This window comes from Haliaeetus albicilla, chromosome 8, assembly GCF_947461875.1.
Source record: "Haliaeetus albicilla chromosome 8, bHalAlb1.1, whole genome shotgun sequence".
Lineage (NCBI taxonomy): Eukaryota > Metazoa > Chordata > Aves > Accipitriformes > Accipitridae > Haliaeetus > Haliaeetus albicilla.
In genome coordinates, this window is record NC_091490.1 from 44144948 (window position 1) to 44167700 (window position 22753).

At 45.9% G+C, this 22753-nt stretch overlaps 1 protein-coding gene across 2 annotated transcripts in view; it reads left to right on the forward strand.

Moving 5' to 3' along the window:
• The window catches only part of SBNO2 (strawberry notch homolog 2), a 67636-nt gene that overhangs the window by 31886 nt on the left and 12997 nt on the right, over window positions 1-22753 (forward strand). The window contains exons 1-13 of one of the 2 annotated variants that reach the window (XM_069790610.1): window positions 2124-2396; window positions 8852-9016; window positions 14881-14973; window positions 15566-15662; window positions 16071-16231; window positions 16688-16821; window positions 17374-17464; window positions 18828-18971; window positions 19486-19603; window positions 20036-20141; window positions 20335-20488; window positions 20886-21062; window positions 21750-21847. In XM_069790610.1, coding sequence (XP_069646711.1) covers window positions 2352-2396; window positions 8852-9016; window positions 14881-14973; window positions 15566-15662; window positions 16071-16231; window positions 16688-16821; window positions 17374-17464; window positions 18828-18971; window positions 19486-19603; window positions 20036-20141; window positions 20335-20488; window positions 20886-21062; window positions 21750-21847 — 1583 coding nt within the window. In that variant the 5' untranslated portion in view covers window positions 2124-2351. Of the gene's footprint in view, window positions 1-2123; window positions 2397-8851; window positions 9017-14880; window positions 14974-15565; window positions 15663-16070; window positions 16232-16687; window positions 16822-17373; window positions 17465-18827; window positions 18972-19485; window positions 19604-20035; window positions 20142-20334; window positions 20489-20885; window positions 21063-21749; window positions 21848-22753 lie in introns of those variants that run through there. The other variant, XM_069790609.1, reaches the window with a different exon arrangement.

Here is a 22753-nt window from a genome sequence, read left to right on the forward strand (position 1 = left end):
CTTAGGCAAGAGTTGGTGGTTTAATCAAGGTCACACAGCAAGGCAGTCACCCGCAGGTCACTAATTAAGACATATAAAAAAAATGTATTTGGTCTCTTTACTTCAAATGTATCATTAAAGCACCTATCCCAAGCTCCAGGGCACTACCAGCTAATTAAATACAATCAAATTCAGATAAAAGCAGCAGTGAAAACCCACTGCCTTTCTCCACCCCAAACCAGCTGCCCACAGAAACCAAAGCCTTCATTTTCACCACAGTTCCTGCAGAATGCCTCTTCCGTAGCAGCACTCGTGTAACTGTTGCTCACAGCCTTCACCGAGAGGTGAAATGTGCTCTAATAACAGGAAGAGCCCAGCAGCGATGCTCCGGCTCCTCCCGGGACGAGGGCTGCTGGGGCTGCCCTTTCCTCGCTTTCTCCGACCGCGGCACCAGCATCCCTGGCTGCAGTCCGAGTGCCTGGGGAAAGGCATTCTTCTTTCCCATTTGCTTATTGAAAAAACTCTTCCGTACTAGGTGTTTTGCACGATGGAATGTGGATCCTCATTATTAAGGGCTATTAATGTATTAATCCCTGTGGAACTGCTGTGCTGCGGTGGGTTGTGCCGTGTACCCAGCTGCCCTTGGAAATGAGCCCCGTTGTGGGTTTGTGTCCTGCAGGTGGTTTTTCAGCTCCAGGACTCAGCGTGTCTTCCTTGCAGGGGCCAGTCCTCTGTGCTCATCCGATGTCGTAAAGCAGAACTATCCTCTTCCGCTTTGTCTCCCCTGATTCTCAGAGGGGTTGGAGAGCACCTCATTTTCCACTCTCATCTCTTGCAGCCTGGTAGGGCCTTTGCTGTCTTCTCAAAAAACAGAACTATGGAGTGACAGAAGTGCCTTGCAATGTGGGATTTTCCAGCAGTTCTTGGCACAAAGTCCCAAGAGCTCTTGTATCAGCAATGACAGCAGGCACCAAGCGCTGGCTCTAACGCAGAACAGTGACGAGCTGCGTTTCACTTGAGGCCGTGCCATGGTTGCGTGGAAAGACTCGGAGCAGGAATGGAGAGATCGGTAGCCAGCGCTCTTCTCCCTGTCCTCAGCACATGCATCTGCACTGCTGGGTTCGTGCTCTGCCAGGTTTGCCGGTCAGGTTGAGTCCTTCTCCCTGCCCTCCTCTGGCGGCATGGCTGCCTGAGAGTGTTTAGCAGCGTAGCTGTGCTCCTGGACATGGAGTGGTGCAGCGTCCAGCCCGGGTCTGCGCCGGAGCAGCCCCTGGGCACTGCCTGGGGAGCGCGGGGGCACTAACCCCACGGCCAGAGCCCGGCACCAATGCTGGTGCCGGCTGTGCTAGGGAGAAGCAAACAGGAACCTTTTGCACACAAAGCAAACAGAAACGTTCTCATGTTTTTTCTGGAGGGCTGTGGTTACTCTGGCAAATTCACTTCTTCAGCCTCAGACTGTGTTGGAGCAGACTTTCCTTAAGCTTGTGACGACCAATTCCCTTTCAGATGTCCCCTTTTTGTGCCTTTTTCCATTTCCCACCAGAAATTTTACTTATTTTTGTTACCAAAACTGTTAAAGTTAAAAGGGAAGGCCTTAGAAAAAAAGGCAATGTTCCTGGACACAGAGAAATAACAATGATCTAGAAAAGAAAGTTAAGAAAATGGCTACTCCTTTTTATGTTCTAATTGCAATATTTGGGGTGGGGCAGATACTGAAGACAAAAGAAAGCACATGGGTCTTGGGAGGGGGAAAGAAACAACTTGTGAATACTTTTCATAATCTTTTTCAGTTTGATTACTTCATCTGAGCCCCTGAAAACAGGAGGGCAGGAACCCCCAGCCCCAAAGCAGGGGCTGCTGTGGGGCAAATGCTGGTGTTTTCTTTGGTGACCGGGGGGGCAATCGGCCAGGGGGAGCCAGGCTCCTGCCCGGACCTCTCCTGCCCCACGTCTGGCCGCGCCGCCACGGAGCACAGCTTTGTTTACAGTGTATCTGTGGTTGAATTACACCACATACAGTAATTCTCATCACATTGCCAGTAATTTCACTGACTTACCAAGCAGGCATCATTTCCTGAAAGTCAGCCCTTGTACTTAGAGGAAGTAAGAGCACTCTCCTTCATGACTAAACACTATATGCAAATTTCCACAGGCTTAGGACAGACACACTGTATGGCTGTCCTTTTTTCCTCCATTTTCACTCCTTCCTTCTGCATGTTAATTTTTAAAAACCCTTGATGAGCTCTCTTCCTGGCTGTTTGCTGCTGTTGCGGTCATGAATGAAGACCTTTCTCCATTATATACTGAAAAATCTCACTTTACTGCTTCATCCACGTCCTGCTCTGCCGACAGCAAACTGAATGCTGTTTTAAAATGTCCCAAATGCAGTTCTGGCTAAAGTTCCCATCTCTCTACAAGGTAATTCCTGATTTTTCTTTTTTTTTCTTCCTCGTGTGTTTTGCTTGCGAGGGCAGCCAGCTCCAGCTGCTCCCCTGGGCTTGTGTGTCCTCTGTAATTTTTGCAATGGCAGTAGAGGTTTAGGGGTGATGACTTGACGCAAGGCAGTGGGAGCAGATTTACTGTGCTGAAGATGTGATTTGTATTTTGCTGAAACATGTGTTACTTGGAGACTGTTCCTGTCGGTTAGAACTTGGTCGCTAACTGCGAAACTTGGAGGAAAAGGAGCTGTGTGGAGAATTGATCGGTGTGTTTATGTAGTTGTAATGGCTTTCAGGAGTTTTATTTTTAAACCAGACACTGGGTACAGAAAAGCAATGGAAATGCTTGCTGGCCAGAGCACTGAACCCTTAAGACTGCAAGTTTATTGCCCCATATTTAGAAAGACTGAGTTTTGGCATCTAAAAGATTTTCTTTTAGTGATCGAGTGCTTACCTTGCAGCTGTTAATTCTTGATTCTGTCTCTCCTGAACATAATTTGCTTAATCTGTGTTTTTCGAGATATCAAATCTCACTTGTCTGGCGGTGTAGCTTTGTTCGTGTATGTGTATTTGTGTATGCTTGTGTATATATACATTTGGTGTTTTAAACCTCTGTATCAGCTGCATGCTATGTAGGGGAGTAATCCGTAGTTGCTGTGCAGAAGGAGTAGTTGTTTCCTCTGTGTCTGGATTGTGAGCAAATAAACCATTTATATTGATGGCCAAAAATATTTTTAGGATGCATACTCCTGTATTTAGACTTCAACTGTTCTTTCATTATTTTTAACAAAGACTTTGTTTTGATTAAAGGAACTGAGCTGTTCCCAGTGGCTGGGAGAAAGAGGTTAAGTGTTTGGGTTTTTTTACCCTGATTTTTTTCTGATCTTTTCTAGGGAGTTAATTTTTTGTTTTGATAACTTTTCTGTTTTGGGATGACAGAAATACTGTGTGCCATAGTAGCATTGACTGGCGATTCATTTGCATTCACAGTTTAGAAGTCCAGCAAATGACTATCATTGATTTATCAAGTTACTCATTAGAGCATCTTCTGATATGAAGACCAGACAATGATTTGTGATCCTCTATCTCCTGTTCTAGTATGCTGATATTATTGCAACTTCAATGTAAAAAAAAAAACCACGCTGGTGAGACCCACAGCCAGCAGCGGTGCATAGCCTCTGCATTGGCTGGCCGTTGATCCCTTATAAAATTCTCCATTAGGTGGTCATCCTGTTGTAAGGGAATTGCCCTTTCGCCACTTTGTAGTGGGCTTATATAAACTACATCTCTGCCTTGAGCAGTTAGTTCTGAACTGTGTTTTCATAGCAGACTTAAAAGTCTCTGTTTGTGTCCATCCTTCTGTAATGGGAGAAACTGACAAGAGTCTGTGCTCTGAGATGCAGCGCTCGGGGTTGAGATCTTCAAGCTAGTGTTTCACCGAGGTGTTCGCTGGCCTGGTGCCGAGGAGTGTTTAACGAAGCAGGCTGGAGAGATGGAGGCAAAGCAGGTCTGCCAGCCCCCTGTGGTAAAACTCTCCTACAATGATGATCTGCAGTGTGCTGTCTGGATTTTGGTTGCAGGCTACGCTCAATTGTAGGGGGGGAAAAACCCACCCAAAATCCAAAAAAACCACCAAACCCCCAAAATCAAAAAGCCTAATTCCAGAAATAAGAGTTACATGGAAAATGGTTGCAGAATAGCATTTGAAATAAAGATCCTGCCTTGCAGGATAACTTCCATCTGTTGCAGAAATTCAACTTCCACTGAAATATAAAATAAGCGCTATTACTGTAAAAACCTCTTATTTTCAGTGAGAAAATTTTAAAACTCTTATTAATCAGTCTTAAACAGGGACAAAATAACTTGCTTCAAATCCTGACAACTGAGATGGTTGACCTCTCTGGAGTGATTTCACTGAGCAGCTTCTCAAGCACATCAGACCATCTGAAAAGCAGAAGTAGTGCTTTCCAGATCTGGGAGCTGGCTTTGCAGTCCCTCTGCTCGGCTCATCACCCCTTTCCAGCACTTGCTGCACCTGTGATGTCCTCAGTCTTTGTGGTTTCTTGGGCCATCTCTTCTACCCCTAATGTTGTCATCTTGTTTTCAGCTGCTTCTGTCTGTGCGTTGGGGCTCGGCACCTTTTGGCTGAGGATCTCTTCTGGCTGGGATCAGCTGTAACCAGTATCAGAGTATCTGTGGATCTGACAGTGGCTTTATCCTGTTGAGGAAGGGAGTCTTTTTGCTCACTCTGTTATTTCATGAGCTGATGGTTTAGGTGGTGATCCTTCCTTTCCCTTGAGGAGACTCTCCTGTTTGCTCTATTTAAACTAGTGGAGTAATTAGTCAAGGCATGGTTTATAATGACACAGGTTGTAGTTATCAGTATGACCTTGTATTAAACAATTACACTGCATTTTGTATATAAGCAAGACTAATTTACTGGGGTGCACTGTAAGCTTTTCAAGGCAGGGATCTAGCATGTTACTAGGTTTAGTGCTCTTTAGATAATGTAATTAGGTAAGACAAATGGGAGACTCTGAGAGTTTGTGACTAATGACTCTTAATACTGCATGAAGATGGGATCACTGAAGTAATTTCCAGGACCAGTATTATCCTCTCTCTGACTTGGAGGCTGATTTCCTCTTTCCTATTTCAGTCTGGTGCCCCGAGCAGAGGGAGCCTTCCCTGGGGAATTGAAGCGTCTGGGCTCAGGAAAGGGGGGGTGCTTGCCAGGGTATCTCAGTTGCGTTACAGTGCTTTCACACATCCCATTGCTCTTCTAGCCCAGTGCTTTCCCGTCTTCAGGGCCCTAATGAGCAATGGCTACTCTAGTCTGCTCTACAGCCTTTTTGCTGCCATGCCCATGTGTTTGCAGATGTTTCCTCCTGAACTGACTTCTGTCAGTGGTATTTGCAAATGAATAAAACTTACACAGAAGTGTCTTGCTGTAGCTCAGCGATGAGACCGGGTGGGGATCTGAGACCATCCAACTCCTTGTGATGCTGCTGCTGTCCCGGGGTGGTGAAGCCCTCCAGTGAAATGCTGTCAGTTAAATGCTGAAATGGCTCTGTGTAACAAAGTTTTTCATAATGAAAAGAAAAACCAAAAAAACCCTGGCTAAACAAAGCTGGGTTTGCCTTGCAAGTCCAGCCTTTTGGTTTAGTTCTTTCTTGTCTGGAGCACAGTATCTCCCAGGCCTGCTTGTCCTTGAGAGAGGAATAACGTGCTTCTCCCCTCAGCATGCAGATTATAATAAATGCCTTTCATCTTTTAGATTTAAAATCAACAATGATGATGTCTCCTCTTGCTTGTTATGAATAGGAACTGGTTCTTGCATCTCCACATGTAAGCTGAGCTCTGAGGGCTTGTTGGGAGCAAGCCTCTGCTCTTCCTCCTGCCTAATACCGTGTGATGTGTGTGAGATGGCCAGGCCCGAGGTGTGCTTTCTTTTAGGTTTGCATTCAAGATCTCTCCAGGCACCTGTGAAGAGCAGCATGTCTGTGTCTCGGGACCTGCTGCTTAACCAGCCGTTGTTCACTGCGTATGGATAAAGCACTTGTACAGTCACAGATTTCAAGTGGGAGAGTTGTAGTTCCAGGTCCATCTCAGGAGCTGTTTGTGTCACCACATTGTGGTGGGTGCTCAAAGTAGATAATAGTTGTTGTTTCTAGTGCTGTGCTTTGAAAGTAACTCCTTCAAAGGAATTCTTATGAGCCTCTTGATATCAGTCTGTATTTATCCTCTATGTAGTATCTGGACTGTCAGACACCCTAAGTGGAGTTTCCTGCTGTTTCGGGTCCTCTGGCTGCTGCATCAGTCCAGTGTATCGGGTACCAGAGCAGATGGGTGAAGGGGCAGTCCATCTGCCTGTCCATCTCTCTCTTCCTCCTTTCTGGGAATGGCCAGAAGAGTTGCTACAAAATTGATCTGAACTGTTTTATAACAGGTGTAATATGAAAGAATAGTATTAGGTGATTGTTAAACTCTCTTCCTAAGCCACAGCAAGCCCAGATGTCAATGGTCTCTACCCATATGCTGGTTGGATCTGAAGAGGTGTGGTAGCACAGGAGCGTAGATTGTGGTGACAGTCCGGAGGCTGTTGAACTGCTGCAGCGCTTGTTCTCGGGATCATGAGTCCAGAGGAAGAAGCAGAAGGGTGGGGAGGACAGCAAGGGGAGATGATGGCTTGTTTCAGCAGCACAGTGGTTCGAGGTAATCAGCAAGTGTCTCTGCAGAGGACTGGAAGGTTGGGAGAGGCTACAGACCTTGGGAGGTGGGAGTTAATGGAAGAAAAATCTCTGTAGCGTGAACAAGCAAATGTTAGCTTGATTCCCACATATACTGCCCATACAGTACTCTAGGTCAGGAGCTTAAGGCTGTGGGAGGTAGACAGGCAGGTTGCTGCAGGATGCACAAGGCACTTGCTCTGGCAAGGAAAGGCCATATTTACCCAAGTGTTTTCCTACTTACTGGAGTGTGAAACGGAGTCTCATTTCCAGAGATCACTTAAGTCAGAGATGATAAATCTAGCTGTCTGCTTCAGTCTCTGAAAAGCCTTTGTTTCTGGGTAATCCTAAAATAGCCACAGAAATATCAAGAGTAAGAGCTGCACAGGAAACGCTGCCCGTCTGCTGTTGGGCAGGCAGCAGCGGTGTCACACATCAGCACAAGTACCCGGTGCTAGCAGGAGGGTGTCCCGCATAGCCGTACCACCCTGGCAGCACAGCCTAACGAACTGCCCTTTCTCGTTAGGCCTTTGGGTCCCCCTGGTTGGTATTTGAAGAATACAAACTATACATCGCGCCTGCGATCTCTGTTACTGCTTGCCTTTGCTTTAGTGGATTGGTGCTCTCGCATGGCTGCCAGCGCCTGCACCTATGGCTCTGGAGTAGAGACTGTCTGCTCGGGTGCCAAACAAGACATCTGGGAAGAAGGTGAAGGGAACCTGTCCTGATGATTTTAAACACTGCAAAACTGTAACTTTTGCTAGCAGTCGGGGGGAGTCTGGCCCTGCTCTTGGCCTGAAGCCCTTAGGAATAGCACAGGCAGGCTCAGCTGTTCATGATTTTATGTCAGGCAGGGCTAAGTGACTTTTAAAAATCTTTGGCTGCCTTTCTGCCTTGTAGTAGGAAATCAGCCCTTAACTGGAAATGAACAGCGATTTCTCCTCGTATCAGACACTGTGGCTCTTCTGGCAGCTGTGCTGTGGTATTATCGCACTCATTTGGTTATCTGGCCTGGTGGAGAGCTTGAGCTGGCTGTGCGCTGACAAACCCACACCTTGTGAAGAACCACAAAACTGATTTGTGGTGGCAGAATTCTATGGGGCACCAAGAAAGACCTGTTGGTCTGTCTACCTATCCCTCTGGGACAGAGGCTTGTCTCCAGCAGGACCTGTGCGCTGGAGCTTGGTATTTGGAAGTATGTTGCTCTTCAGTAAAGAGCAGACAAAATTTTTCTGCTTTGAAAGTGGTATTTGATGTGGAAGGAGAGCTGAGGTGATGTGATGGAGTCAGGGAAGGTGCAGTGATCGGTGCCAGAGCTAAGGATGTAGAGTAAGAAGTGCTTTTTGGCTGTTGGCTCTTGCCACCTGAAATTTGAAAAACCAGACAAGGAATTGATGGTAGGGAGGGGATTGAAGGCTCTTTCTGAGCTAGAGTCCGTGTGACTCAACCCAACATCATCACTGGGTTGGCACAAAATAAACCAATTGTAAACTGTCTCAACACAGGCACCAGGAAAAGAGCAAGGGCAGAGGCTGATCCTCATCACTGAAGCACATTCTCTTCTTGTCTGGACTGAGGCATGCCCTTGGGAAAAGGATTGGTAGATTTGCCAGGATTTATCTAGATGCAAATCCAGGTGACACTAGCGCTTCTTCCCCCCCTGCTCATGGCAGCTTTGTTTGTACAGAACTTGGCATGATGAGACTGATTTTTTGAAGCCTCCAGGTATTGCTGTGTTATAAATTGCAATTAAACAGCTGTGTCATTATCAGGTTTAGCTGGTACTCTGTGGGCTTCTGTGCATGAATGAAATACTTGAGTCCTTTGGGTGTTAGGCTGAGGACTTTTCACCCCTCAGCAGTCTTGTCAATCAAACACAAAGTTGAGGTGACTGACATGTTGTTGAATGCTCCTCTTTCTTCCACTCTTCTGTATGTAGGGATGCTCACAGTCCAAGTTAGTCTTGAATGTGTAGTGGCACTTCTATCCAGTCAGCATTTTTCCTACTTTTTCAAGAAACTCAGATTTTAAAACAGCTGCTTAGAGCATGTCCTCATTTACAAGTTAATTTCTAAGTTTTGTGGAGCATGAAGTAACAGAGCTGCTCATTTAATAGCAAGAAATTAAAACTTCCTGGAAGAGTAGGTGTGAGAAGTTCTCTGGTCTTCTCATCCTGCCTCCTCTAACTGTGGTCATTTCTCCATTTCAGGATTCTTCATACCTCGATGAGCTCTCCAACAACAACTCCCTGTTCTCGTCTCCTGCCGATTCCCTCTCTGACATTGCAGATCCTAAGGACTTCTTGCCTGCAGATAGTCTGAACCATGTGCCAACACTATGGGATGTAAACACGCCACAGCAGAACCAAATAGAGGTATGGGCCACTCCTCTTCCATCCTCCCCATCAGACAACAAATACCTCAGGCTTCATCCTGTGGTGTTTTCACCAAGGAATTAAGAAACCAACCCAATTCCCTACAGGGGTGAAGTTGCAGTATGATGATGTTATTTCACTATTACCGGTTTCACATGAGGAAGGAAGGGGTGAAGTGATTACACATACTTTAGTCTCCTGGAAGCAGGAGAGAATCCGGACATCCTCAAAGGGATATGTGCACTCTTTCACAGTGTGGTGCAGGCACTAGTTCTTTCTTCTGACAGCTGTGGCAGGTAGGTGCATCAGGAGGAAGGTGTATCCCTAAAACATTCAGCAGGTCCAGAGTGGCCTGCGACAGGGCACTCAGGAGTGCTGAAGAGATGGACTCCAAGAAAAACCGTGACATAGATCATGAACGGTCCCCAGCAGCAGCAGCAGCCATTTGTTTACTCTCCATGGCAAATATTTTAGTAACAATGACTAAAAAACAAACTCTGTTTCAACTTAAGGCTAACCATTTGTGTTTACTTTGTGAGTTCAAGTCCCTGCAAGCTTTTACATCTCTGAGTTTTTCTGGGTGTGTGATCTCCTGGCAGTCCCACAGCAACATGTGGTTCTGTGCATTTTTACCAGCCTTCTGCCATCTGTTTTCCCTCATCTGTTGGGACTGATTACTCACTGTTGCACAACCTGGTATCAGTCACTACGGGTAGCCACCAGCTTTGGTTGTTGGTGGAATCGATATCATACACATCTGTTGAATCTCTTGATCTCAGCTCTCACAGTAAATGCCCAGCCGTGCAGTAGGTTTCCTTTGTAGGTCATTCTCTTATGAAAACCGTGGGGGAAAAACATTCGATATGAATACCCCAGAAGGCAATCTGGCATGCCCGTGCTTTAGTTACTGTTGTATTTTGGGGTTCTGTTGTGTTTAGAGGCTGCACTTTGCAGTTAGTAGCGTGTCTGACTATATTTCCATGAAGAAAGCTGGCTGTTTGTCACAGCTTGGAAGTAAGAGCCTTGGCAGCGGTTCCACTTTGAAATGCTGCTGCTGTGTGGCTCAGTGGCAGGTTGGGCATTGAAGGAGTGTGGCTTGGTGGCAAGAGTCCTAGCCTGGGACTTGGGCAGTCGAAGCTCCTGTCTGCCTTAGACTTTCTGTGAGATCTTAGGCCATTCACGCAGATCCTTAAATCAGACACCTGAGCTCTTGCTGAAATCACTGAGATTTGATCACATTTATAGACCTTTGCAGCGTCTGCTTGGCCCTCAGCGTCTCTGTAATTGGAGGCAGAGAATACCACAGCTCTCACTCCTGTGGATGTGTTAGAGATCAAGGGCCACGCCGCTGCATTGGCAGCAAGGGTTCCACAGGCAATCCACACGCAGTCTGGTAACTTTGGACCAGTTTGAACTTGAAGTTTGAGACAGCAGGAAGAGAGCTGAGCTATTTGAGCCAAAGAAATGGCTGAAGACATCACAGGCTTGTAAACTGGATGGTTAAAAAAAGCTAGAAAACAGATACATCTCCCAAGACAGAGAAGGCATGTGCCTTACTACTCCTAGTCTCCTATTATTATTGGGTTTTTATGTAGTAGCCTAAATCACTACAGAAATAGTTCTGTGATGTCCTGTTTCTAAACATATGAACTCTGGTCAAGATACTCGATGCCTAAAAAAGCTTGTAGTTTTGTATCTGTGGAGTATACAGCAAAAAAACTTATTGGGAAATGCTGTTCTAAATCCAGTGTAAAGAATGCAAGTGAGAAACAAGTATGTGTCACATAAGGATGAGACAAACTTGTCTGACTGCAGCAGAGCAATCCAGTCTTGTGCATGCTGTTCTTCCGTTGTCCTCCCCTCGCCCCTTGTTGTCCTGCAGAGCACTTAGGTTCAGATAAGGCCAATTAACTCCTTGGAATTCCATTTATAAACAACTTCCTTCTGAAAAGAATCTCTAGCTATTTTAAACATTGTCTTATCTGTGTTTTTGAATACAGAGGTGGTTGGGGGATTTTTTTGGTTGCTTTTTTGGTTTGTTGTTTTTTTTTGTTTTTGTTTTTGTTTTTTTTTTACTGAGTTTGACATTTCCTGACGAGGTGTCAGTTAAATACATCCTAGTCAGGAGATTTCAGTTTCATTTTTGCATGGGAGGTGGTAACTCACAGGACGCTAGGTAAATGGATTGTCAGATTGACTCATGATTGGCAGCTGTTTTATCACCTGAATTTCAAATATGGTTTTTTTGTTGTCGTAAAAGGAGGGAAACAAGTGATCTGTTCCAAAATCTCGAGGCAGTGTGGAAGAAAAGGTTCCTTGCTGTAGCATTCAGTACAGGACAGAGACTTTGCTGATATCCTGCACCAATATACAAGCAATTTAGATGGTCTTTCCCTGTCCCTCCCCACATCATTACACCACCATAATTTTCCCTAAAATCGCAGGAATTTTGGCTTTTGAGTAGCCATTGTACAAAATTGGATGTCGGTCACATTACACCATATGTAACCCAGGCAGATGCAGTCCTAATCTATTTTGATACAGTGCATTCAATCAGTTGTAGCTGTGTAATCAGCTTTTACCCAGGAGCAATGGCTAGCCTTGCACTGTGTTGTCAGGATAGTAGTTTTTCCAGAATTTCAGTCTCGGAGATTTAGGTGGAGCAGAAATGGCAGTCTCTAAACAGCTCTGATAACGGGACATCTCATGTGTGAAGCTGGATGCATCCTGCCTGCGAGACCCACATGTAGATCCCAGGTATGAGAACAGCCTTATACTTTGTCCTCTTTAAAAAAAAAAAATAAAAAATGAACTGTCTTCTGTCATGTAACAATTTGAAGATACGGCATGGAAAAGACTATATCCATATTTTAGCTTTCCCTCTTCTTTCCATCAGCTGTCACTAGCACTAGGGAGGTGGGTTTACAGAAAGGGGGACAGAGCAAAATTGGAGAAAAGCATCACAGTGAGACTGTGCAATGCTGAACATTTCAAGCTCAGTAAGAAACCCTTATCTCAAGTGCCCAGTGCTGAAGCTTTAGGTGGAGTGTTTGTGATTGAAGAGGAAGTGGCTGAATGCAGGGCTCCCTTCATGTGCCTGTGTGGGGAGAGCTGTTACCCATAAAGAAGGGAGATGTATATAACGTGTTGTCTCTGTTTATCATTTCAGGAATGGGCATGGAGGGAAGAGCTATTACACTGTTAAATATTTGCAGAAGTTAGCAGACAAAACACACTTGCTTCATTTGTAATTAAGTTGTGAAATACCTTTTAAAGATAGTTCATATAATCCATTGTGTTTTCTCAAAACCATCTCACAAGTTTACAGTGTTTTTAAGATTGGGGAAGCAACCTCTGAAGCCTGTAGCTAGAATTTTTTTGAGCTGCTGATGTAGTTTTTTCTAATTCTTTCACGGTGCTTTAAAAACATGAACACCCTTCTCCTAGCTCAGTACATAGGGAATGAATTTATGTGGAGGGGAGTTGGCTTGTCAGCCAGATGTGACTGGTTTTTTTTTTCCATGGAAGTCAAGGCAAGATGGGGCAAAACGGAGAATAATGCAAAGAGGAGAAAAATGGAGTAAGACCGGGTCTTTGATTGTGCAATTGTCAGTGGCTTTACTGAATGAGTCTCTCTCCTGCTTACATACCAGTGTTCTCATGTATGCTGTGTATACCTCTTCTGTTCATGTTTTCAGACATGTAGCATAGAGGAAGGAGAAAATCAAACTGGGAGGTGAGTGAGAGCAGAGAAGGGAAGGAATTGTACAAGTTCAGTCTGGGGCAAAACGATGTATCACCCACTATAGCTCCTGGTCCCACCTGGACTGGCCCTCACAGCATATTCTCAGCTACGTGGTTAGTTTTTTCAGTGCTGCAAACAACCAAGGTTTCTGTCGCTTCCTTTGCAATACCTGAGATGAAATGCTGTGTGCCAGAGCCCTGTTGCTGAATTGGGATAGCAGGGATTTGTACTTTGAAGATTGTGTGATGCAAAACCAGACCTGCACTAACCTTCCACTGCTAGAGCTGAGAGAAGCAAAGCAGGTCCTGCCATTCCAGCACATCTTGGCCTTTCTCTTGCCTAAGAAGAAACTTATACTGAGCTCAGATTTGTAGGTGGAGATGTTTCACCTGCTCTCCAGATTTGCTGGCACTGAAAATAGCTCTTCCATCCAGCTTCCTTCTGGTAATTCTGACTCAGGCTTCCAGTAATGGAGGGTGGTTTTTTTTCTTTCTTTCTTTTTTTTTTTTTTTAATTTAAAAAAAAAAAAGGAAATAATCGGAGTGTTTATGCTTAAGAACTTCCCATCTTTCTCTTCTGCTGGTGGAGCATGGGTCTCTAAGTCTGGCAGTCTTTGCAGGCTGTAAACTTCAAGTAGTGCTGCTTCTGGAACTGCTGATTGCTTTGGATGCCATGAGCTGCTGGCTTGACCTTGCTCGCTTTTGGGAAATTCCAGTGTGATTTTGTTTGTGTGGGGGCAGACAAAGGATCTCCTCGATTGTGCCTTCCCAGCTAGGAGTGTCTTGGGAGCTCTCCTAGCTGGCTGCGGTGCAGTGGGCTGGATGGTCCAAAGCCATCATTAACTCTGACAGAGCAGTTGGTGCCTGGAGAGACCTGGCCAGCCCATATGGCAGCCTGACCACCACCGTTGCTGGCCTGATGGGGGTCTTGGTGCAGTTTGAGCTCCTGGGCCTCGTGGCTGGTGTCTGTGGTGGAGGTCCTCACCAGTGGTCCTGATCTCTGCAAGAGTGAGGTGAGCCTGAAGGGCAGCTGGAAGCGTGCAGCCTTTGGTGGTCTCAGGCAAAGGGTAGCAGTCCTTAACCTCTGGGCAGCTGTTAATTGGTGCTGACCCACAGGTTGTGCTCTGGTGCAGTTAGGTAATTACTTTGAACAGTGGTTTTAATGTTAAAAACAAAACTGCAAAATCATTAAGTAAACACTTGCCTCAAGGGCAGTTTGTAAGAAGATGTAAAGTGTTGGTGTTCTGATTTAACGCTTGGTCCTTTCCCAGCGATGGCTTTTGGTTGCAGGTTTTTTCAGTCTTTCCCATTCCCCCTGTTTGGATCTCCTTGGCTGTACTCCAGTCTCCTCTTCTCGTCCCCAAAGTGTTGCTGTTTCTCTTCCATTAGCAAATCCAGAGCTCTCAGTTGGAGTCACCAGTTCAGAATAAAACACATGACCCCACAATGAGAATCTGCATGGCTCCTTTTAACGAGGACCTGTCTTGTCAGGAATGGCAGAGCAGTTTTGTACAGAGCTCCCTTTGAAGCAAATGGGGAAACAGTGACTAACGTTAACTGCTCCAGTGCAGACCAAGTCCAATATTCCCATAATAATCTTTGATCAGGTCTTGAAAGGGACTGCTGGCTCGTAAGTAGCAACATTTGCACAGGTAATCTGTTAGTGCTAATGGGAGGTGTATGAAAGGTGGGTTTATGCCTGAGATCTCGGGTTTCAAGGCAAAATGTGGCATTTCAGGATGACCCATCTTAATGCCGTGTAGTTATTACAACTATGGCAGAAAGACTCCTGTCCACAGGTGTGGGAGGACATGCGTCCCTGCAGGCTTTCATCACCTATGGGCACATGCACAAAATTTTCACACTTCTTGCAAGAATGTATTTACCTTGGTCAGTTATTCCCTGTGTGTATGTTGTACAGCATTTGCAAGATTTATTAGTTTCCAGAATTACTGTCCAGGGCTTTTCATTCACACAAAGTATTAAAGTCCACTGACAATATCAGAGTGTAAGATCTGAGTACAGAGCACAAGTATCTTTACTGTTGTATTTTCATACTTATTGGGGTTGGAGGGCTGAGGGTTAAGGCTGCGTTCTCACCTGCACTCTTTCTGTTCCAGCTGTTCTCACCCAGCAGATCGTTCACTGGCTTAAACAGTTCAAATGACCATGTTCCTGCTGTCCCCAGCACACCACTCCTCATAAGCTACCAGGTGAGAATAATGGTTGGCTTTACTAGGGTTGGACACCAGGCTCTTAACTTGGTAACATCACAGCATGGAGGGGAGCAGTTCTGACTGTTTTCCCCTCAGAGGGAGTGAGACAAGAAAATCAGACAGTTACAAGTCACTGGCCTTTCCCAGAAGTGTCTTATATTTCCCTTGGTGGAACCTTGCTATGTTAAGGAATGACTGGGCTTTCATGACTGCTTTATGCTGCGGAGTACCATGCTGAGTTTAAAGCTGGTCTAGGTCCCTTACTCAGGGCCAGATTAGTGCACAGCTGGACAGAATTCATGCTAGCCCACAGCCCATCTGAAAAGTGATGTAAACATCTTTCCCTAATTTGGTGTGGACTAGGTGTTGCAAGTAGCTTTTAAAGCACTTGCTGGGCCCCTGGGGTGGGCTCTTGCAGATGGTTTTCCTTGTGTTGCTGTAGTCTATAAATGAGATTAATTATATTTGAACGGTTTGTGAATTTGTATAGGGATGGTTTAAATGGTAGTTTCTGGCACTGTGTAGCACTGCGTGCATCCATAGTTCAATGTGACCATTAACATTTGGTCAATGCTGTGTTTCTTTTTAGTCTCAGGCTCCTGCAGAGGAGGATGATGAAGGTGAGGAGGAAGAAACAGAAGAGTTGGGGCAAACGGAGACTTATGCAGAATATGTACCTTCAAAGTGTGAGTGTCTTGCTATCACATGAGTATGGGAAGTTCTGTTAACTCCACTGTGGACCAACCTGATTAACTGCTCCCTTATTTTCTTGCAAGCAATATATGGTGTTTGCTGTGGCACATCCCAAGCTTGTGATTTTCTAGAAAAAACTTTACGAATGTACTGATCCTTTGTTGGTGCTATGATACTTTAACAGAACACTTTTCTGTTGCTTGCTTTGGGGAGGGGCATGACTTGGTTTTGGCAATCTGAAATTTCAATGGAACAAAAAGAGTGAATAGCAGGGGTCGGGCTTGTCTCTTCTGTTCCTGAGCAGAGGGCTACAGGCTATTAATATGAGGTCTGCAGTCCTTTTTGAGGTGCTGCATGGGAGTGAAGAACTTGAGTTATCTGTTTTCTGTGTTGTCATTTAGCCAAGATTGGGAAGCACCACCCTGACCTTGTGGTTGAAACGAGCACTCTATCCAGTGTCCCCCCACCTGACATCACTTATAGCCTTTCCCTGCCACGCTCCGTTGCTGACAAAGGGTCACTCTCTGCACTACAGCTGGAAGCAATCATTTATGCCTGCCAGGTATGTGGCTCCACCTTGCCCAGCTTGCATGTCTTACACTAGAAAGAAACTGCCTTTTAGATGGACAGGTGTTCAGTTGTGTTTTAAAATAACCTGTAATATAGGTGATGAAACCTTGGAAGCTTTGGCATATGGCATTTTAAATGCCTTGTGAAAGGATTACTTGAAGCTGGGGACTTCTGTGGGGTCTGTTTCCCAAAGAGGCAAGAACCCTTGACTTTTGTTGCAGAGGAGAGTGCTTTACATTTTGGGGGCCTGGGGGCCTTTTCCGAGAACTGGAACTTGTGAGCTTGGCCGTGACACTTGACCATTCCTGCTGTCATTTATCTGAGCAGGAAATGCACTTGCATTGATGGTATATGTGAAAGAGTTAAGTGGTGCTCTTATAAGCTCACATCAAAGCTGTTAGCAAAGGCAAATCTAGTTTAATTTCCAGTTTTGTTCTTGATGTTGCAGCAACATGAAGTTTTATTACCCAATGGCCAGCGAGCTGGGTTCCTCATTGGAGACGGCGCTGGAGTTGGAAAGGGCAGGACAGTTGCGGGCATCATCTTTGAAAATTATCTTAAAGGGAGGAAAAAAGCTCTGTGGTAAGTTGTTGCTTCCCCCCCCCCCCCCTCCCCCCCCCCCCCCGCCCCCTCTTTTCCCGTAAGACCTTGGAGTTAGTTTGGATCTGGGAGTAAGGAATTCCTTAGTGCTGATGTTGGCTTTATAGTTGACTCATGCTGTGGCCTTGGGTAAGTCGTTTCCACCTCTTTGTGCCTGTTTGCTGTCTGTGAAATGGGAATATTTCCCCTGCAGTGGTGATGGAGAATGAGTCACTATGAAATAGCAGATTACGTACTACTTGGAGTGCAATGTCAAGCCTATCCCCACTCTCTTTGAAGTCAGCAGAGGAGTATTTGTGGACTTCCTGGGTGCAGACTCAAGCCCCTGGAGTATGGGGTTTTACTGCAGAATACACATAGCTTGTCATAAGTGACAGACTGGAGTCTGCTGTAGGATCTTGTGTTGAGGTGTGTGGGCAGTTGGAAATGTGACAGTTTTGTACACCTACTGTTGCTTTAGTCAGAGCTATTAATCACTGTGCATGCCCTGACTATCTCTTTAGGAGATAACCAGACCCACATCTTGCTTTGCAGGTTCAGCGTCTCCAATGATCTCAAGTATGATGCTGAGAGAGACCTGAAGGACATTGAAGCCTCCCACATTCCTGTGCATGCTTTAAATAAGGTAGGGAGAGAAGTTGTAATGTTGTTCTGGAAAATGAACCTACAGTAGCAGTTAGATGGATCTGCCTTAGCATGTAAAGCAGCAGTCGATTCTGCCTCCACGTGGCTGGTGGCACAGGCAGTAGCAGACAGCAAGCTGCTTGCTGTTCCCTTCTCTCAGCGTGCTCTTCCCACTCTGGACTCTTGCTATTTTTATACACTCTGCAGAGCTGCACTGTAAGCACAGAGCTGTTCCCTGCAGGGAATGAGATATGTCTCCAGGCAAGTGCAAAGTACAGCAGGACTTGAACCTTGTTCCCCATTCCTGAAGAGTCCTGCAGAGGCAACAGCTCCTGTTAGATGTGGTCGTGCTCTGCTCTCGTGGGCTAACATTTCCCAGCACTGGTTTCATGGAACCGCTTTTCAGACCATGCAAGTAAGGGAGCACATATAAATGCACAGATTGGTGCCTATGAGGGGTCTGCAGACACATGGTGCCATGGCTGAGCACCCTGCAGCTGAGCAAATCAGAGAATTTTCAGACTTTCTTCCAGTTATTCAGTGATGAAGATGAAGTATTTCTCAAAAGAAACAACCAGCAGCTGTGTAGTGGCTGTTCACAGGGTTCTTCGTAGCCTGTGCTTCAGTCTCTTGTCCAGTGCATCAGCCTTGTCTAGGCATGTGCCTGCTACACTGCTGGCCAGTTCACTGAAACACTCAGCTCTGGTTTTTAATGGTATTGAACAACCAGCTCATACAAAGTCAATGGAAACTACATGTGTTTGACACCTCTGAATGCACTCCATTAAAAGACTGAAAGGGATGTTTGTTTTCAGACCAAAAAGGCTTTAAATGGAACTTTCTTCAAATTGGGACCATGGTTTTTTTCCCCTACCTTTCATTTTGTTACAGGTGGGACCCTTGACAGTAAGACAGGCAACAATCTCACCTGGTCAGAGACAAAATTATTTTCTGAAAGTAATTAAAACGGATGGGAGTGTTCAAAACAATTAAACATTCTAAACTGTTGCTTAAAAAAATGAAGTGACTTCAGTTGGCCAGAAAATTGAAGTCCTAGCGTGGTCTCCACATTTCACTGCATGCATCCAGATGTGCTGACATATTGGCTAGTGGAACTTATCCAGACATTTAAAGTCCCTGTCATCACCATATCTCAGTGCCAAATAGAAGTGCTAAAGACGTCAGCTACCAACAGTCTTTTGTCTGTTCTTCTCTCGGATTGAGTTTTGTTCTTGGAGGCAGGAGCATGTGTCCTGCACAGTCACAGCACAATCGGCAGTATTGATTGTGGGCAAAGGATGGGCGCGACATGCTGGGGACAAGCATCATGAGTGTGTGTACTCTTGTTCTTCCTCCTTCTGCAGATTAAATATGGTGACACAGCTACCTCAGAAGGAGTCCTCTTTGCCACTTATTCTGCGCTGATTGGTGAAAGCCAGGCAGGCGGACAGCACAGGACACGCTTAAAACAGATTTTGGAGTGGTGCAGGGAAAACTTTGATGGAGTTGTATCCTTTTAAAAAAACAACCAACTAACCAGAAAACTGGATAGAGAAGATTTGCATGCTTGTGATTGTACTTCAGCGAGGAACAAAGAGCTTGGAGCCATCTGAAGTCACTGGGAGCAGCTGTGCAGAGCAGCCTGGTGCCTGTGGTAGATATTTAAATGCTGTAAGCACATGCATCCTCCCATGCTCCTCTCTCCTCCTGGGCTGCAATGTTAATGGGAGGAGGGGAAGAACGCGGCTGGGATTAACCTTTTCAGTGTTCTTCTCCCTCAGTGTTACAAGACAAGACAGACCTTGGAAGTGAAGGGGGAGGGAGGGCAAAATGACGTGGGGCTCTGAGGAGCACAGGACTAGGCAAAACCAACAGATTTCATGCTGTGTGGGGAACGAGTCAGTCCTGTTGATATGGGGCTGGTTGTCCAATTGGTTGGAGGAGGCTGGGTTGTATTTTCTGTCTGCTCCCATTCTCAGGATGAAAATAGATCCTTTCTCCTTAACTGACATTCCCCTCCAGATTGTGTTTGATGAATGCCACAAAGCCAAAAATGCCAGCTCTACTAAAATGGGCAAAGCAGTGCTGGACCTTCAGAACAAGCTGCCTCGAGCAAGGGTTGTTTATGCCAGTGCCACAGGTAAGCTTCTCTCGGCACTGTGTGGGTGCTATGCGTAAACAGTCGCCAGTCACCTCTCTGGTCTGAAGGATGCCCTTGAGATGTGAGTGCATATGCTGAGAGTGCACATTCATGCAAGAAGAGGTGAATGGTGCTGCAGTGCTAGAGGGGAGCCTAGGGTGCTAAGACCTGCCCCAAGCCCCATCACTGTCATTACTCGTGCCTTTTTGGCAAGTCAGACTAATTTCTCTCCAGTTTAACTTGTTCCTGGCCAGCTGTTCAGCTGTATGGTGATGCTTGCCCACTTAGTATATGGAGGGCAATGTTTGGAAAGGTCCTTGGGTCTCCTAAGGCACAATGGCAAATGACCATCCTCTTAAGAGTTCACTTTACTTGCGTTAAAACTATTCACAACTGCTGTGGTTTTGCTAACAGTAAGTTCTGTTCAAACAGGTGCCTCTGAGCCAAAAAACATGATTTACATGAGCCGCCTGGGGATCTGGGGGGAGGGCACCCCTTTCAGAGCATTTGATGAGTTCCTGCATGCAATTGAAAAGAGGTAAGTCATGTCCAGCATCCCTTTTCACATGGCTTGCATTTTGTGGCAGCCTTTGTTTGGGAGGTGGGTGCAATGCCTGAGAACAGTGTCTGAGGGCAGCTTGAGCCAGGAGAGGTGGTGGTTCTGCAGAGGCACCTACCTGGTGCTGCCCTGTAGCAGAGGAAGGGGTTTCACAGCTGTCTTCCTCTCCCAGGGGAGTTGGTGCAATGGAGATCGTGGCAATGGATATGAAGGTCAGTGGAATGTACATTGCCAGGCAGCTCAGTTTCACTGGAGTGACCTTCAGAATAGAGGAGATCCCGCTGGATCAGCAGTACAAGATTGTCTACGACAAGGCAGCGAAGTTGGTGAGCTGGTCCCACTGCAGCGGAGAGACTGATGTTTAATTGCGCTTTGGGCACGGCCACTTGTTACATTGGAGGACCCTGAATGTGGCCATGATCACAAACTTAGTATGTTTATAAGAAAGAAAAAGGGTACACACGCTCAGCTTATGTAAAAAAATAATCTTACACTTTTCTGCTTCTATTTAAAAGTCCCATATTTGCAAACCAGAGCTTGCAACATCATGCTAATGCAGAAAGGAGAGAATGACCAGACTGTTCATTCAGCCTAACACAGTAACATAAATACTGATGTTAAATCAGATTATCAAACCCCAGACTGTTCTACTAACCTCCTGCACAGCAGTAATGAAAATGAAAACTAGGATATTAACTCAGCCTTTCTCGGTATTGTCTGCAGTGGGCAGAGGCCTTGATGGTGTTCCAGCAGGCAGCTGACTGGATTGGCCTGGAGTCTCGGAAATCTTTGTGGGGTCAGTTCTGGTCCGCTCACCAGCGCTTCTTCAAGTATCTCTGCATTGCTGCTAAAGTCCGGCGACTCGTTGAGCTTGCCAAGGAAGAGCTGGCGAAGGATAAGGTGTGGTATCAAAGCCTCGCTGCAGTGGCAGCAGCCATCAGTCTTCTGTTACAAGTGATTTTTTTTTTTGTAGTCTGCAACCAAAGGGAGTTCATTATTGTTCAGCTTGACTTGAAAGCAATTTCAAACCTCTTTAAGGCTGAATTGCTCTACAGCTTAACCAGAATGAGGTGCAGTGTCCGGGTTCCTGAGAACATTCACAGTAAATTATACTGGGGAGTTGACATGGCCTCGTCTTCCAAGGCATTACCCACTGTTGGTTCATGGTAGATGTGGGCAAGCTGATCTGAAAGGGTATTTTGGGTCATGTTCAAGCTAGAAGAGGTACCAGGTCCTTCACCTCAAGCATAGCTCTGTCCTTTCATCCATCTGGATGCAACTGGGAAATTTTAGGCAGAAACTACCTAGCGAAGTAAGTTAACTTCTGTAATCAGACTCATCCTCTCTGTTGTGTGAACAGAGGTACGGTTTTGGATGCTGAAAGATTTGAAAGATGGTTCTTCATCAGGAGCCTGGCTACAGGTCCAACACGTATTTGGGACAGGATCCAAGGGAACCTTGGGGACAGGGTCCAGGGTAGCTGGGACTGTGAAATACAGTCTCTTGAGGCTGTAGCTGTTTTCCCTGATGCCGGCTGCTACACCTTCCGTGACACCTTGCTGTGCCGTCCCTTATGTTTCCCTGCAGTGTATTGTCATCGGCCTGCAGTCTACGGGGGAGGCTCGCACCAGAGAAGTCCTGGATGAGAACGATGGGCATCTAAATTGTTTTGTTTCTGCTGCAGAGTGAGTTAAAAATCCCTGTTTTTCTTCTGGGGGCATGCATGGGAGGCTGGAGGTGTGCTAGGGAAAGCCCTGCCCTGGGGCTGCTTATCACTGCAGTTCTTGAAATGCAGTTTCATAATGCCTCGTCCTATACAAGCAGTAAATGGAGAGGACACATAGCTGGATCCTTGAGGCACTATTTCTTCAGTGTGACTTTATGAGCTAGATCCTGGATTCTGAAGTCTCCCGTGGTCTAAACTTGCACGAACAGCCTGATCCGATTCTACAGGCGTAAAAGAATTGGCAGGTGTAGGAGAGCCAGAAATGTGAGCTCAGATATAGTTCGTGTGGGTGTGACTCTGGAAAACCAGGCTGTTGACACTGAAGAAATGAGCAAGAGAATCTCCTGTAATGACAGAGGCTGGGATGATAATGTGACGTGGCATTGCTGGAGCAGTGAGAGGAAGGAGTAGTCCAAGGAGTTTAGATTTGCCAGTGTTGGCTTTCAGCACGTGTACGAGGCAGGACCAGTGTCCTGGTTGTGTTGCCTTTGTTCCTAGCTAAAAGGAGAGTTGGTTGTGTCTGAAGTGAAGCCAGCAGCAGGGCTCATGCTACCCTTTCAGCAGAGAATGAGGCTTATGCTCCTCCTCATTTTTGCAGCTTTCAAAATACCAGCCCGTCCCACAAATGCGGCTGTTCCTGCATGATGGGTGACCAAAACCTGGGACATTGGGTTGATCTGTTTCCTCTGTTCTGCAGGTAGCAGGGCTGTTACTGTTTTCTTTTGAAGTGACTTTTAATGCAGGTGAAAGCAATGAGAGATGCCAGAGACAGTATGTGTCTGGTTTAGGCCAAGCTTTCCTCCCTCATTGATAAGGGTGTTGTGTTGGTCTGTGTCACTCTGCTGTCTCCAGTCCGTTCCTCAAA